We start from the raw sequence: 18,731 nt of genomic DNA, 5'->3' as shown, positions 1-18,731 counted from the left end.
TTTATATGGCATTTGATTGGTGTGTTTTGAAACAACACCCTGTATATCTTTCTATTTTTTACAAGCAGTCGCCATGTTTTTTTCTTAAATTATGTATTTTGAGACACCCTGTACAAATCGACGCCATGTTTTTTACTTCACCGTTGGAAACTATGTTTTTTTCTTTAACGCCGCACACCTTGTATAGCATTTGATCGGTGTTTTTTGAAACAACACCCTGTATACACTATGATTTTTCGACAAGCAATCGCCATATTTTTTTTCTTTTACGCTGCTCCCCCTCATAGGTCCATGGCAGCTATACTTCTTTCTTCAATGACGTATTTTGAAACACCCTGTATACCTTATGATTTTTTTGGTAGTCATGTTTTTTCTTTTACGTTAGCAGCCATGTTTTTTTCTTCAACAGTGCACACACACAAACACACACACAAACACACACACATACACACTCTGTATACCGCGATGGCAGCCATGTGTTTTCTTTTACGTTGGCAATCATATTTTTTACTTCAATTTTAGCAGCCATGCTTTTTCTTCAATGTTTTAACGCAGGCAGACATGTTTTTTTCTTCTGGTAATCATGTTTTTTTCTTTAACGCTTTACACACCCTGTAAAACTCCGTGGCATTCATATTTTTTTCTTCAACGCAGGCAGCTACGTTTTTTCTCTAACGTTGCACACTCTGTATAGCATTTGATTGATGTGTTTCGAAACAATACTCTCCATACACAATTATAGCATTTCATGCGCGCTCGGCTCATTTTCTTTCAAAGAGCGATAACGCTTTGTTCATCTACTCACCCTGTAGACTCCAAAATAATTTTATTTTGCAGCCTGGTTCTGAAGTGTACAAGAAATTATTTTAGGTTTATACTATATGCTCCAAATAAATGTTTGAAGGTGGTTGATAATGTTTCGTGGTGCATTTCATCAGTTCGGACTTCCATTGTCTAATATGATATAAATGGATTTGAAATCCTGTATCTGTAAAAAAAATAAACTGAAGGACGAATTCTTTACGCAAGATGAGGGACTGCCAATGGGATCGCCGGTATCACCGGTTATAGCCAATATATGGTCAGTCGGTAGCCAAGCGGTTCGGCGTGGGTGCTTTGTTCACTCACTCGAATTGACTGCCGTGTTGGTCGGTGATTCAAGCCCTAGTCTGAACGATCGATCTTCACTTGCTACCGTCCAACCCGTGTTAGGAATCACACGTTAAAAGGTAAGACCTCGTTAATCCTTAGCTCGCACAAGTTTCGACTTCTGAGGGTTGTCGTTCGTAGGGGTGCGACAGCTGGTTAACGGAAAAACAGATTTTTTTTTAAACAGATATATATATATATATATATATATATATATATATATATATATATATATATATATATATATATATATATATATATATATATATATATATATATATATATATATATATATATATATATATATATATGGAGTGGTTTGAAACTCCGGCCATTGAACAAACCCACAAGAAGCCCCGAGTCTGGTTCAGATACGTGGACCTTCATAATATGGAACCATGGGAATGCAGAACTAGACACTTTCCTGAAGCACATCAACAACGTAAGTCCTTCCATCACTTTCGCAATGGAGAAGAAAGTCCATAACGAATTACCATTGTAGACGTATTGGTGAAGAGGACCGACACTAAATGGGAAACATCTGTATATCGAAATTCCATTCACACGGGACAGTATCTGAACCAGGAATCCAACCACCATAAATCGACTGAAAGAGGAATCATCAAGACTCTACTAGACCGTGCTTTCGGGCTCTGTAATACAAAGGAAGGTCTCGAAAGGGAACAAGGCATCATCAAAAATGACTTTCAACGGAGTGGTTACTCCAAAGTGATGGTGGAACAGGCTTTAGCTAGAATATAGCAGGAGCTCCACAAGAAACAGAAGCTGCCACAACCAGTACTTGTACTTCCCTACATCAGAGGATTGTCGGAAAGGATAAGAAGGATTGGGTCCAAGTATAACATCAGAACCTGCTTCAGATCTGGGAACACTATCCGTAGCAGTTTCACGAAAACCAGGCCACCAAACGCGGACTGCGATTCCAAGAATTGCATTTACCGGATACCCTGCGAGTGCGGAGAATCATACATTGGTGAAACTAAGAGGCCATTGAAAGTTCGCATTGCCGAGCACAAAAGACACACACAGCGAGGGGAAACCAGCAAATCCGGAATAGCAGAGCATGTTTGGACTCATCAAAATAACATCAAGTGGGCTCAAGCTGAAATCATCCACAAGGAGGAACACAGGTTTACGAGACAATTCAAAGAAGCCGCATATATGTTGTCCAACAAGGCATTTAGCTAAGCTAGCGTAGAGATACGTAACATATGTAAACCTCTAATCAAGGGGAACACGACCAACTCCCGTCAAACGGTCAGCTCCCGCTAAAAACCAATGAAGCGGAAAGAGGGAGGAGGGGATAGGTGAAAGCAGTCGAAGGAGCTATAAACAGTCAGATCTCGAAGGAATAAGTCCAGTTTTCACCCGAAAACAATTGTGTATACTAACAATCGAAACGTCGTGATGTAATTTGGTTTTGGAATCTTTTAATTTTATATTTTTTAAATTTAATTTTTTGTTAATAATTTTTTTGATTTTTTCAGCTCGTGTTAATAGTTAAATTTTTTGTTTTTTTTTGGTTGTTGCTTATGTTATTTCATTGTAATTTCAGTTTTTTGCTTAATAACATTGTTTTTTCAGCTAATCTTTTTAATTTTTTTACAGATTCTTTCAGGGATTTCAAATCAACTTATATCATATTAGACAATGGAAGTCCGAACTGATGAAATATTCCAAATAAATGTATTGAATATTGCAGTGAGTTTGTAATTATTAGTATACTTCTGAATTTAACAAATACAATAATTTTGTTCTTTCTCCAAAGTTATAATATTGTTTCAATTATAATACTCATTGTTGTTTTCAGATTGAGTGGTAGTGCATCAATTAAAGCTAGAAATGTTTGCCTTAATCTGGTTGATGATCATGAATATTTGACAAAGTCAGGACTTGTGCAACTATTTTCGCAACCACATCCTTCAAGAGCTATGGATTCTTCATATTGGGCAAAATCTCCTCCGAAAATATTCATTACCAAATCAGTAAAACAAAGTGAGTGGTTTTTTATATCACTGGTTTATTATGTCTTTTAGGAGTTATACCATGTTTTCAAACAGTCTCCATCATTTATGAAAACCTTATCAATATTTCACGTGATAAAAGTGTTAAACTCATCCCCACTTTCCCAATCAAAGAAGGCTCAAAACATGTCACATGTACCTTATAGTATACATTGAAGAAATCCCGTAAGTGGGATTGGCTGATCCTGGAAAAATGGATAATGGCTCTTTTACTTCCGAAGTACAGAACTATAAATTTCTTAAAATTGCCTACTTTGTAAATATTGTTTATATTCATTATAAATGAGCATTTCACTTATATTTAATTTACTGTTTTGTTGAAAGCTTGTCACATGTGACTGATAAATCAGAACTAGAGTCCTATTTCGTAAAAATAATTTATTTCTAAATTGCAAAGCGCTTTCCGCTTTTACGCCATCATCAGTGCGATAATCGTCAAGTATATCCAAGAAGATCCTGTAGAATGAAAGTACAAAAACTTTTTTTTTTGGTACCTTGGGAGCTGTCTGACTAGTCCATTTAGTACAAGTCTCCAAAAAACACTGCAGTCTCTTGGGCTCATTGCGTTTATTCTTCAATCTTCTCATGCCACTCATTCCATTAGTCTCGATCCCTGTACTAGTTTGTACAGGTTCCGTGTTGGATGTTCGTCATATTCTTCTGGATGTAATTTCGTACGTCCATATATGATTCAGTGCCTCACATTCGCATAAGATGTGTAGAGCTGTTTCTATCCCTTCGTTGCATAATCTGCAGCTGAGGTCTTCGTTGTAAAGCCCCTTTTTATTCAGGTGTCCTCTAAGCGGACAAATACCGGTTAGTAGCCCTGTAATTATTCTGAGCCGATTTCTACTATATTGAAGTAGTTCTTCGGTTATTTTCTCGGACGGTTCCCTAATGAAGGTTCTACTGTGTTTGTTGCCAGGTACTTTTGTCCAGTACTCTGTGTGCTTCTTATCGGTCCATGTCCTAATCTGGTTTCTTACCAATGATTTTGGTACCCCCAGAGCTGGTTCAGGACCTATATATGAAGTTGATGATCCGCGTCTAGCGCATTCATCAGCTTTGTCATTACCTGTGATTCCTGAATGCCCTGGCACCCAGTAAAAAGTTAATTTGTTCCTGTTTGCAAGTTCATTCAGTTCTTCATGGCATTCCCAGACCAGTTTTGATGTCACCTTCGGGTTTGTCAGAGCCCCAAGGGCGCTCTTACTGCCTGTAAAAATATTGATTAGCTCATTTCTTTGAGGTTTCAATTTGATAAGCCTTGCACACTGCAAGATGGCATACACTTCCGCCTGAAAGACGGCGTGTATAGTCCTAGTGGATAGCTGTAGTTTAAATTTCTATCCGCTCGGTATATTCCAGCTCCCGTTCCATGTTTGGTCTTCGATTCATCTTGTAACGAAAAATTTGAACACTTCAGAAACGTTGGGATAATTTTGTTAACCTGGGTATAGATCCCTCAGAGAGAATCGAAATGACCTTACTAAATCAACAAGTAACGCGGTAGATATTTGGAATAAACATATTTACTAGGGTAAGGAAGGTTGCATACCGTATGCTAATTCAAAGATTTAATTGATTTAAATATTGGAATTCAAATTTGCGCATGTCCCGACTAACAGAACGGTAAAGAGATCGAGAACGAAGGGGTCGAGAAGATTAGCTGGTACAAAATTTTTCGTTGGTTTATCAAAAGAAGCGAAATCACATTCCTGTACCTGTTGATATGTAAAGGAATTTTGGAGGCTGTTCTGGAAAGAAGATCTGTCAGGCCTCCATACCTTATCATATCAATAACGCCGTTTTTACATATAAATTGGTAACACGGAGATTACTATTAATCACAATAATTCATTGGTGCAGTTGGATAGGAAATGATGAATGAATAATTTTCACCTTGGACTTCAATCAGTTGGATCCTAAGGTCAGACCGAATCTATTTTTTATTTCATATGGAAATTGTGCAAGGACGTAGGAGAAATTTCCCCGTGTACCGTTAGAATTCCAGCATATATCCCTTCCTGGATTATTTAACCTTCCCTCCCTGATTTTGCAAAAGGCGAGCTCTGGATTAGAAAAGATAATCCTAACAAATATTTAGTTCCCACATATACGTACTATTATTGTGACCCTTGGGGTCGTTCGAAAGAAAATAGGTGTTAATTTTGAAGTGTAAGCCAAGGGTAACGTTACTCCGGGTACCGATATTTTTTTATATATCAATTATTAATATACAATATAATATTTATTGTGGCTTTTTTGCCTTCTCCGAAAGTCCGTGAAAGTGTTTTTTTATATTTCCCAGTTTAGAGAAAACAAGCTGGGTGGCGCCCATAAAAACAAAAAAAGAAACTAAAAGAATTCTGTATTGGAGAACTGATTTTTCATGACATTTTCCTAGACTTACTCACGACCCAGTCACCAGACGAGAGCAACCGGAGCATAAGTATCCCAAAAATTCGAAAATAACGGGATAATCTCTATACCAGGTGTTTTTCCAAACATGTTGTCGGGATGACTAATGGTCTTCCATTCTTCACGGCTTATGTTTTTGGCCGTGAAGTTTGTGTTAAAGGTATACTTCGGTGTCATGTGGTCCGTGCACATATTCAATATGTGCTCCTCCACTTGTTCCGAAATTTCTGGTCGGTCCGATCTTTTATAGTTTGGGATTCGCTAAGAATAGAAATTGGACGTTATTATACACGTCGGATTTTCGACCTGATTTATATATTGGGGTGACATATGAGGTTTTCCAATAGTCCGGGAATTTGCCAAATGATAGGGAATTATTAAATAAATAGAAAAGTGGTCGAGCTAAAATGAATCTAAATGATTTAAGAAAAGTTGGAGGAATTCCATCAGGACCGGGGCCTTTGTTGATATTAAGTTCGCTTTTCCAATGTGCGTCGTACGATAAACAAAATGAAACAGTCTTTGGCCTTGCTCGGCAATCTTCGGAGAAAATCGCGGAAATTCAAAATTTCCGTTTTCCTTGGTTTCATATAAAACTCGACGTCCTGAGACGTGTCTCAATATTTCCAGTCGTTCTGGCTGAAAAATGTGTTTGAAAAATATATTTTTCAACACTCAAGCTGCTGAGAATCTCTATGATGCTTCGTGGAAGAAAGCTCGATTTCCCTGTCTAAATGACTCAAAAGACCATTTTCCATAAAATCTGCCTTTTCCCTATTTAAAATTAGCGAATACTAATAAATCTTGCAAAGATTTTTCTATCACTTAGGAAACGGTATTTCACATCTTAATTTTCCATAACTAAGCTGATATATCCTGGAAAACCAATGTTTTTATGTGTTTTCTTGTTCCACCTGCTCCCGAGGGCATAATATAGTGAGTACATGTAAATCTCCTGCAATACAGTCCGCTGAATTTTCCAGATATTAACCAATCACGACATTGATTCTATCGAATGGGATTCTTAACTTTTTTATATTACTTTCGTTTCAGTTTTCAAAAGTCATTCAGTTAATTTCTGATTAATTTAAAATTTCAATTCATCGTTATCGGGTTCTGTAGCTCCATATCTCAATAAATATTCATTTTACTATAATAATAATAATAATAATAATGTTTTATTCATACTATTTCATTACATATTTCAATTATACCAATCATAAAATGAAAAAAAACAGAAAAAAACCACAAGGAAATGATTCCGCGCGTGGCATGAAATCTTTGTCCTAACATTAGACGTGAACATCATTAAAGTACAAATATTCTCAAATTTTTTTTAAATATAAAAACATACAAATCTAAAAATTGTTAATACTAGAAGATTTAAAATCCAAACCAAAGACTAAACAATTTAAGTTTAAGTCATGTCACATTTCTAAAATATTGAATTTCATATCAGATTGAAGAAAAATTTTGGCACCACATTACAATAATTACATCCGAATAATTATATCTGCAGATTATATTATGAGCAACACCTCATGCAAGTCTATAACATACTCTACTTGTAGCTATAAAGCTTTCTAGATCTGACCCTTTTCTTGAACATTTCATATGAGTTGATCGTTTTGAGTTCGAGCGGTAGTTCATTAAAAAGTTTTGGTCCCAAAAAAGTATAACATTTCTGCCCTTTCGTTTTTTTAGTTCTGGGTATCACAGCGTTAGTTTTATGCCTTGTGTTGTAATGGTGCTGAAGAGGTACCAACGACGATTTATGTCTATACTGCCTCAAGAGGATCGGTAAAAACAAATATCTGACTTACATTCATTATCGTCGTTTCTCTATATAGGCTACATGACGGATATTCTCGCGGTTTTTTATATATCATTTTAAGAATGCATTTTTGAATTTTTTGTAGATTATTCATAAGTGTTTTTGAGAGTCATAGTTACGACCGCACCGGGGGGCCTGGGGGGCCGGTTAGGCCCCCCAGACGCACCCTGGCGTTGGATGCGATCGGGCGTGGAGGGGTGGATTTTCGGGAAATCCTTGCGAGTACCGCCCCTCACCCCACACCAACAGGATTTCGCAGGGCTTCCTCCCGCTCACCGAACCCGGAATTGCTTCCTTACATCTACTTAGTGTGGCTAACCAAGAGACAGGACCATCGGCAGCGTTCGACCGAACGTTCGTACAAGTTAACTACGCTCCTCTTTCGCCAGAGAGTGCTCGCGTCGCACACCTGCCCCCGCCAACCATGCCAAATCAGTTGGGAATATGGTCCCGGAAGTGGCCGGCCGGGGTCCTAAGCTCGGATACTAGTAGCTCCGTCCAACCGGGTTCCGACACCTCAAGCGTCTGCCTTGGTGCCCTCCAAGGCTAGACTCGGATACTAGAGCCCGGAAGGACCGCAAGCCCCGACACCTCGAACGCTTGGATCCGTACAGAAGCAGGCGAGGATCACGGAACAGCATAAGCCGTCCAGTGCCTCATAATGGGGCTGCAATGCACCCATGAATGGATTACCGCAGCCCTGTATCCCTTTACCCGCTAGCGGAGCCGCTGCCCCTAAGAGGCCAACGCCAGTTGGAGATGAGGCTCACTAGCCTCCAGCCGCGAGCGGGCACTCACCTCCCCCCTAGAACTCATGTTAGGAAAGTTCCCTTTCCAACGTTTGATGAGTAACCGTCGAGGACTCTCACGAGCATCCTCTACCACACATCATATGTCGAAGATGTCGCGCCCATTACCCGTATAGGTGCGGGATAGGGCGATTCATCAACAACTTTTGGGTGTGCGCCGTGTGGTCTGCACCGCATACCCTTACATTACCCCAAGGGGCACTCATGTTAGGAAAGCTACCTTTCCAGCGTTGGATGAGTAACCGCCGAGGGCTCTTGCGAGACACCTCTCCCACACATCTACCTTGAAATCGGCCAACGCCTGTTGCCCGCAGATGCGGGATAGGGTGGTTGACCGATAACTTTACTGGGTGAGTGCCGTGTGGTCTGCACCGGGGGACTGTCAAACACCCATAAGAGAGAGACAGTGATCCCCCGCCACTCCTCCCCATGCAATGATTCCATAGGAAAGATGACTTTCGACCAAAGCATGGTACAGTATTTTTAGATATTTTATATTAATGATGTTAGATATGTTTTTGAATTTATAGACCATGAATCGCAACTTTTCAATTACATAATTAATTTGATATTCCCAATTCAAATGAGAATCAATATATATGCCTAGGTATTTAAGCTTATCGACGGACTCTATTTTCAGAAGGGTTCCGTCGTGATGTTGTATTTCCAGTTCTTTATATGGTGGTAAATTTGTAGAGTAGGATGTAAACGGTACAAAGTGAGTTTTTTATAATTGATTGTCAGTATTCTATCGTTGAAGAAATTTATTATATTTTGAAAGTCAACCTCGATGTTATTTTTGAGAGTGGTCCAGTCAGTTCCTTCGTAGAAAACGGCAGTGTCGTCCGCGAAACTTACAACTTCCCCACACGTATCTTGTTCGAAAAGATCATTGATATAAAGATTGAAGAGAGTTGGCCCCAAAACAGTACCTTGATGCACTCCATATGTGATCATTTGATAACTGCTCATAGCTTCATTGATATTGACGCATTGTTTCCTGTTACATAAGTAAATCTCAAATAATTTATGAGCAACTCCTCTTATGCAATATTTGAGAGCACTGTCAGTAGTTTTGAATGGTCAACGGTGTTAAATGCTTTTGTCAGATCGATGAAGACACAGATAGAAGGATTTTTTTTGTCAATTGCATTATTTATCAGCCCTGTCAATCTGGCAATTGCATTAGACGTTGAATTATTCTTACGAAAACCATATTGTCTACTCGATAAAATATTATAACTTTCGAGAAATGAGACCAACCTCTTCTGTAAGGTTTTTTCGAAAACTTTTCCCAAGCTCGATATCAATGAAATAGGGCGATAGTTCGTAACATCAAGTTTATTACCGTTTTTGAAGAGAGGTTTTATTTCAGCAATTTTTAGGATATCTGGAAATTTCCCATCATTCATGGACTTATTTATTATATAAACTAACGGAGGTGCAATTTCCTCCTTGATGCCTTTCAGAATTTATTTATTTTCTTTCCAGCAATTAACTTGTGAAAAAATACAGGAAAATTGTGAAAAATGTCAAAAAGTAGTATAACAATTGAAGGGGTTATATTTTTAGGAGTGATTAATTTTTTGGGAAAGAAAGTTTTTGGCTTTCTACTACTCCATCTGATACAAAAAAAGGGATGAGAGAATCTTCCAAAGAAAGGAAGGAAGTAATCAATTTGAAACTCTATACATGAATGTGTAGATCATGCAAAGAAGTAACTTTCAGACACAAACTGAAAGAAAGTCTTCCTGAAACAACTACTTTCATATAAACATTGAATTACACGAAAGAAAATAATTCTTTCGAAACAAATACTTCTATATGAACACTGAATTATACAGAAGATACTTTTCTCTACTCAGTTTGTATTTCAAACATTTGTTGTGGAATAAGAATCAGATATCATTCACATGAGTTCTACTTTGAATGAATGGTAATTCAATTAAATTTTTTGAAAATCTCTCTGCATGACTCTCTTCTACTCACTTTTGCAATCATTCTGATTGCGTATTTTTGTAATAAAAACACCCTTTGTACAGAGGAACTTGCTCCCCAGTTTAAAATTCCGTATCTCATATGAGAATGGAAGTGGGCAAAGTATAAAGACAGAAGGATAATTTCACTGCAATGACTCGACATAAACTTGAGTGCATAACATCCTTTTCTAAATTTGCCGCAGACAGTATCAATATGAGAAATCCATGAGAGCTTTGAATCAAAAGTAATGTCTAGCATTTTGATAGATTCAGAAGAAGACACGACGTTATTGGTATTTTCAAACAACAAAAGCTGGTGGTGTTCCCGACTATTTGAACAAAACATCAGGGCATTAGTCTTTGATTTATTAATTATTAAGTGGTTTTTGTCTGACCATGTTATCACCTTAGCATAGGTAGTCTCAGCCAATAATTTTAATGATACTAAATCTTCTTCTATGATCTTCTCATGACTAACACAGTCAAATGCTTTAGAAAAGTCTATGAAGAGACTCATAACAAGTTTTTTATTAGAGATTGAATTATTTTGTTTTGGAATTCACATAAGGCTGTTTCGGTACTTTTTTTAGCTGTAAAACCGTGTTGCGAGGATGATAATAACTTGTTTGACGTGAAGAAACTGGTTAATTGAAATTTGATATTCAATTCATATAACTTAGATATGCTGGCTAACACACTTATAGGTCTATAGTTGTTAAAGTCATTGTTATCTCCTTTTTTAAAGATAGGTGTTACTCTTGCTATTTTTAAATTTGTTGGAAAGACGCCTTTTTCTGTATTTTATGTTGTCGATCCCCGGTGATTTATTACTTTTCAAATTTATTATAATCTCCATAACTTCTGCTTCATTTGTCTCCGTTAAAAAAATTGAATTTGGATTATTTTTATATCTGACAGGTTTTGCTTCTATTTTGTTACTTAAATCTTTTGCCATTTTTTCACCAATATCAGTAAAGTGTTTACAAAACTCTTCAGATATTTCTCTAGGAACATTTGTTGGGTTTCCATCGGAATTTTTGATTTCTTTAATTTCTGTTTTTGCTTTTTTGAAATTTCATTGATACATTCCCACAGAGTTTTACTCGTGTTTTTATTAGCCTCTATTTTGTTATTATATAGTGGTTTACAGGGTATTTCAAATTCGATCACCATTGGGATCTCGGAAACTATTAGAGATACGAAGATAGTTAAACTGGGGCAAAGTTGCTCATTTATCTGACTAACAATATGCTTTTGAAAAAGTTCTGAAATTCCGAGTATATCCGGAGTTATCTGGAAAAAAACAGAAATTTCTGAAAATAGTTTTTATTTTTTTCTGGCTTTATTTTTCGAAGGATTCAAAAATAAATTGCACTTCCACGTTGCCACTATTTTCCTGCTACATAATGGTGTTTTTTCAGATTTGCTATTCGACGTATCGTCTTCTGGCCACCATCATCAACTTTATTTTTTCTTATGGGCGCTACATTGGATTCTTTTTGTTTTGAATAGAGCTAGATTTTACCTTTTCAATGATGAATCATAAGTTATCATTCTTTTTCGAAAAATTAGTTCTTATCATAATAGGCTTTGATTTTGATGTTTCTAAATTTGACTTTCAGTTTGTTACACTCAATGACATTTAGTTATTGTACAAGTCATTGAATTTTTGGCGAAAAATGGCTTTCACAAATGAAGAAAATATAGATATGATACAAATTTATTACAAATACGATAGAAACAGTGTTAGGACATCGGAAATGTATTTAAACTTGAATCTCAAAAGATGACAACGACGCAAGTTATTGGATCAAAATCTCACCAAGTTTGGTTTATTTGAAATGCCGAGGAAAAACTACGGAGACAGAATGGACCAGGAAACTAAAGAAAATTTGATAAACTAGGTATGTATGGGGTAAATTAGACATTGTGTCCTTTTCAATAAAAATTATTAATTTGCAGATGAAAACGAACCCGGAAAATCTATACGTCAAATTTCCTTCGAAATGAATGTTTGTCATACAAGTGCTTGGAGACATCTCAAAAAAAGAGGTTTGAAATGTTACAAAATACACATATCTCAATAATTGCATTCAGGTTATCCCGAAAAGCGATTAGAATTTTGTAATTGCCTAATAAAAAGACTTGATTTTCCTGTTTTCCTGGAAAATGTAATTTGGATAGATGAAAGTAGTTTCAAGGATTGTGGGATATTCAACCAAAATAACGAACACATTTGGAGCATAAACAACCCCAGGTATTTCCGAGAAATTTGACCTCAAGTGCGATTTAGTATTAACGTATGGGCAGAAATTTACAAAGATAGAATTTTGAGTCCTCATTTATTTGACGGAATTCTGAATAGAAAAACCTATCACCAGTTTTTAATGTCGATTTTCGAAGACTATTCGGATGATCTACCTTTGGCTAACTATAACAACATCTGGTTTCAACATGATGGTGCTCCACCGCACACTTCCAGATATGTATCTAATCACCTGACCGAAAGGTTTGGTGATAAATAGATAGGGAATAATGAGCCGGTGAGGTGGCCATCAAGGTCTCCAGACTTACGTGTTATGGATACATTCTTATGGAGTACACTGAAAAATAGAGTTTATGGCCAGAGGGAATATCAAAATATTGAAGACCTTCAACACAACATTATTAGAGAGTTCAGAAGATTGAGGAGAAGGGAAATTAATCGTGCACTGAATAATATTCGAAGAAGGGCACAGTTGTGTAATCATGAACAAGGCAAGCATTTTGAGCATTTGCTGAGATTTACTTTTGTCTTTACATTTTAGTTAATTATGGTTATTTGTTCAAAGTTATATTTTCATTGAAAATGACACAATGTCTAATTTACGGGAAAGAAAGTTTTTGGCTTTCTAGTACTCCATCTTGATACAAAATAAGGATGAGGGAATCTTCCAAAGAAAGGAGGGAAGTAATCAATTTGAAAATAAGTAACTCTATACATGGATGTGTAGATCATGCAAAGAAGTAACTTTCAGATACAAACTGAAGGAAAGTCCTCCTGAAACAGCTACTTTCATATAAACATTGAATTACACGAAAGAAAAAAATTCTTTTGAAACAAATACTTCTATATGAACACTGAATTATACAGAAGATACTTTCCTCTACTCAGTTTGTATTTCAAAAATCAGATATCATTCACGTGAGTTCTACTTTAAATGAATGGTAACAAATTGCACTTACATGGAACTCTGTCACCCTCACTGGTATACATCGATGTTTCGCCTTAAGACACTTGCCCTAAGGCTCTTCAGTACCAAATTGGATAACATTATAGAAAATACGCACAATTCATTCATGAATTACGATTTTTAATGTCACGGAATAAGCTTGATCTGCTTATGTCATCAATGACATCGTAATGACATTCGTTCACCTATTTGATTTAATCCCAGCCAAGAGGAATCTTATTTGAATTGAATTTTTTTCTTTCGTGTAATTCAATGTTTATATGAAAGTTTGTGTCTGAAAGTTACTTCTTTACATGATCTACACATCCATGTATAGAGTTACTTATTTTCAAATAGATTACTTCCTTCCTTTCTTTGGAAGATTCCCTCATCCTTATTTTGTATCAAGATGGAGTAGTAGAAAGCCAAAAACTTTCTTTCCCAAAAATTAATCACTCCTAAAAATATAACCCCTTCAAGTCTAATTTACCTCATACACACCTCACTTATCAAATTTTGATTGTTGATTCTCGTATTTTTTTCATTGGCTTTTCAAACGAATCAAACTCAGTAAGATTTTGATCCAATAACTTGAACATAGTTCGATGTGGTTGTCGTCTTTCGGGATACTCGTACAAGTTTAAATACATTTCCGATGTCCTAACACTGTTTCTATCGTATTTGTTACAAATTTATATAATATCTCTTTTTTCTTCATTCGTGAAAGCCATTTTCCGCCAAAAATTCAATGATTTGATCAATAACAAAATGTCATTGAGTGTAACAATTTGAAAGTTAAATTTAGAAACAGTCAAAGCCTATTATGATAAGAATTAATTTTTTTCAATATCTCCAATTTTTCGAAAAAGAATGATATCTTATCATACATCATTGAAAAGGTAAAATCTGGTTCTATTCAAAACAGAAAGAATCCAATGTAGCGCCCATAAGAAAAAATGAAGTGGCGGGAAGGCGAAATTTCAGATAGCAAATCATTATGTAGCAGGAAAAAAGTGGCAATGTGGAAATGCAATTTATTTTCGAATCCTTCAAAAAATAAAGACAGAAAAAAATAAAAACCTTTCACCGAAATTTCTATAAAAAATCAAATGTTAATGTTGAAAAATTGCCAATTTTGAATTCAACTGGCAACATGTGCAAACTGTCAACAATGACATCATCTGCTTTCAAACCGAAACACAACTATATGTATAGATAGATAGATAAAATTTATTTGTTCAGGATAAAAATACAGTACCCCTGAGGGCATAGAACATGTCAGTATAAATATAAACATATATCACAATAATATTAGGTTAAAAGAGAAAGTTAAGATGTACAGTACATAAACTGCACAAAAATATATGCATACATATAAAAATATTAATACATGTAGATATAGGCTCTTACGAGTACATGATTGTAATAAAAGCAGTCAAATAGATCAAATAATAATAGTATCATTTAAATACTCGTCAGTTGCATAGTATGCTTTTTCAAGTAAAAATGCTTTTAATTTTATTTTTAATGTTGTTTTATCGAATTCCCTTACTGTAAGAGGGAGTTTGTTGTAAATTGTTATTAGAGTATGCGGTACATTTTTTTGAATAAATGAGAAGTTTGGAGTATTACAGGTCAAGTCTGACTTATTTCTTGTAGGGTATATGTGTGTCTTTTTAGAGTTTTCAAAAAGTTTGGTGTTTTCCTTAACAAATAGTATAGTATCAAGAATGTACTGGCTGTATAAGGTTAATATTTTATTTTTGATAAATAAGGGTTTACAACTATCAGTTTGTTTATGGTTAAATATAATTCTAAGGCATCGCTTTTGCATCTTAAATATCTTGGGGACATCTGTCGAAGCACCCCAGAATATTAAACCGTACTTGATCCTTGAGTGAACTTGTGCGTAGTAGACACACATAGCAGCGTTTATATCTATTGATCTTGTTAGTACTCTTAGAGCATAGCAGTATTTTGCAATATTTTGTATTATTGAGGTTAGGTGAGATTTCCAGTCCAATCTAAGATCAAGCTCAATTCCCAAGAACTTTGTACTTTTGCAAGCTGATATTGTTGATCTACCATCTGAGGCTGAGTATTCACATGCAGTTGATTGTTGGGAAAACTTTATTACTTGTGTTTTGTTTATAGGTATTCAACTTTAAGTGATTATGTGTGAACCAATCTTCCAATGTATTCAGTGCTTCAAACACGCTTCTGTCTAATTCTTCAATACTATGTTCCTTGATTACTACACTTGTGTCATCTGCAAACTGCACAGTGTTGAAATCAATAGCATTTGCTAGCTCATTGGTATAGAATGCCCAAACACTAATACAATACCCTAATGCAGAACAAGCAAGCAGAACGCTCTCTACTAACCTGATTCTCTCCAATTCTATGGTTTTGTTTTCTACTGCTCAAATCGAGATAGTATATAATAGAATTGAAGTTTATTCATCATTAAAGTTCATATGTACAACATAAAAAAAGTGTAAATACATGAAACTTATTGGACTAGTCACAAAGAGAGCTCAAAAGTAATTAAAATTTACAAGATTTTACATATACATTTTTGATAAGTAAAATATTAAAATATACAATGAACATCAACAATTTTAAAATTCTTGAAGAGAGTAGAACACCTTGTTTTTTAAAAATTCATTCAACCAACATTTTACTTCATTCCTACTCATTAAACTTAACTCAGGATGAATAGCCATGAGTTTGTTATAACATTTAATACCTTGATATACATGGGAGTCTTGACCAACTCCTAATCGTGAGTATGGCTGGTATAATCTTTCACTGTTTCTTGTACAGTAATTATGTATATCTTTTTTTTTTCCTCAAATAATTTTCATCTTTTTTAACGTATAATATGATCTGCAGCACATAAAGTGAGGGGACTGTGAGAATTCCTAGTTGATTGAACCATTTTCTACATGATGTTTTGCAGTGCACTCCTGCCATACATCTGACAATTCTTTTTTGCATAACAAAAACTCTATTCATATGTACAGAGTTACCCCAAAACATTATTCCATAACTTATTGTCGATTGCACTATTCCAAAATAAGCCAGTTTAAGGGTTTCCAGAGATATTGTACCTTTCAATTGCCTGATGATGAAGCAACTTGTGCTTAATTTATTTGTTAGTTCATTAATATGAGGATCCCATGTCATTTTTTGATCTACTTTGATACCTAGAAATTTGATGTAATTCACCTGTTCTATTGTTTGATGATTAACTCTTATTAGAGGACTGAAATCATAATTTATATTTGTTGTTGTAAACACCATAAAAAATGTCTTGGACAAATTCACTAGCAATCCGTTGAACACACACCACTCATGAAAATCATTAGCACAAATATTTGCCTTGATTACAGTATCCTGTAATTTATTCTCAGAAATCAGAATATTAGTATCATCAGCATACATAATGATTTTTTTTGGCTCAGAGCATGAATAAACCATATCATTTATAAAAATTGTGAAGAGAACTGGCCCCAATATAGACCCCTGAGGGACACCAATGTTCACAATATTTTATTTAGATTTTTTACCGTTTATCACCACTATTTGTTGTCTGTCATGGAGATATGAAGCAATCCAATCACTTGTAACTCCTCGTATGCCAATTCGGTGTAATTTTTCCAAGAGTAGTTGGTGATCAACTGTATCAAACGCTCTACTTAGGTCAAAATAAAGAGCAATGGGATTTTGTTTATTATTAAGGCAGCTAAAGACAGTAGTATTGAGATCAGATATGGCGGTATTTGTTGATTTGTTCCTTCTAAATCCATTCTGACAATCAAATAATAAGTTATGTTGATTCAAAAATTTATTGAGACGTTCATTATATGCCATATCAAAAATTTTGGCTAGTTGGCTCTGTAAGCAGACATTTTGGTAATTATCTACTATCTCTCTAGATCCTTTGTTTTTGAAAATTGGTATAGATTTAGAGACCTTTAGAATCAATGGGTACTGTCCTGACAAAAAAGATTCATTGATTATGTGAGCTAAAGGCAAACCTATCGTTTCCTTGACAAACCTTACAGCTTTTCCACATATATCATCTATCCCAGAAGCATGTTTACTTGTTGTTTTAGTTATATATTCTTCAATCTCCTGAGGAGTGGTTGGACAAAGGAAAAAGCTATGTTCATTGAAAGGACCTAATTTCAATTTATCAGGCTCCGGCCTTGCACATTTTACATATGCATATGGAATATATAAATTTAAGTTACAAACTAATGATTGGTGTTTAAAAATTGTTTTGTACAATGAAATTATATATTGAAGATCTAGAATCGCCAAAAATTGTGGTATAGTCAGTAATCAAAATTGTAAACTGTTCAAGCTTAAGATATTGAAGTCTAGAAATTGCTCGAAAAAGGTAAGGCCTCGTTAATCCTTAGCCCACACAAGGTTCGACTTATGAGGGTTGTCGTTTCGTAAGGGGATGTCAGCTGGTTAACGGAAAACAAATTTTTACTGACAGTTATCCATCATCAGCATTCCTGATATTTATATTATCTCCAGTTATCATTTGTATATAGATCTGTAATTTTCTGTTAGCAAAACTTTCAATGAAATCACTTATTTTAGTGGAAGGAGGTTTATAAATTGCTGACATTATTCTTCAAAATATCCAAAAATATCAAAGGATAAAAACATTTTATTTTGTAATTTTATACCCACACACCAAGTTTCAAACCCATAATAAGTATTTTATATTTTCACTATTTTTCCGCATTCCTGCTTTTTCTACTTATCAAAATTTAAGCACACCTGTACTAAATCATTTATTTTAACTAAACTCGTCACCGAATTTCTTTTTTTGTAATATAATAATATTTTAAGAGCCTCTTTGATGTTAAAAACAAATTTTGAAAAATAAAAGTTGTCAAACTTGATGCAAAGTTCATCTAGTTTCAACGGGGCTTTCAAAACTATACAGTACTTGAGTTTTTTAATGAGCAAATGGCCTCACAATATGAATTAGAACAAAACGGAACATTAGGAAACATCATTTCGTGATTCTTGAAGCCCATTCAATAAAAGAAAAAAACTCATAGTATTTACATTTACCTACTCCGCTAACAACACTAATTTAAAAAAACTGGGTAGGCTGTGAAAAAATATGAAACTACATAATGTGTTTTAGAAAACGTCACTGTCACTGAATAAATTAATGCCCGTTAGTTCAATGTAATGTATGAAAATTAAAATAATATGTTATCTTTACAAGAAAAAATTGAAATTGTGCT

General features: G+C 35.1%; 1 protein-coding gene across 2 annotated transcripts in view; it reads left to right on the top strand.

Moving 5' to 3' along the window:
* The window catches only part of Wdr81 (WD repeat domain 81), a 92,439-nt gene that overhangs the window by 11,073 nt on the left and 62,635 nt on the right, over nt 1-18,731 (top strand). For both annotated transcript variants that reach the window (XM_074184622.1, XM_074184623.1), the window contains exon 3: nt 2,981-3,165. In XM_074184622.1, the coding sequence (XP_074040723.1) occupies nt 2,981-3,165 (185 nt within the window). The remainder of the gene's footprint in view (nt 1-2,980; nt 3,166-18,731) is intronic.

This window comes from Leptinotarsa decemlineata, unplaced genomic scaffold (genome assembly GCF_025532065.1).
Source record: "Leptinotarsa decemlineata unplaced genomic scaffold, Ldec_3_MD MMD2_tig00026358_RagTag_RagTag, whole genome shotgun sequence".
Taxonomy (NCBI): domain Eukaryota; kingdom Metazoa; phylum Arthropoda; class Insecta; order Coleoptera; family Chrysomelidae; genus Leptinotarsa; species Leptinotarsa decemlineata.
Note: the sequence above shows the minus strand (reverse complement) of the source record. Positions and strands in the feature narration are given on the sequence as shown.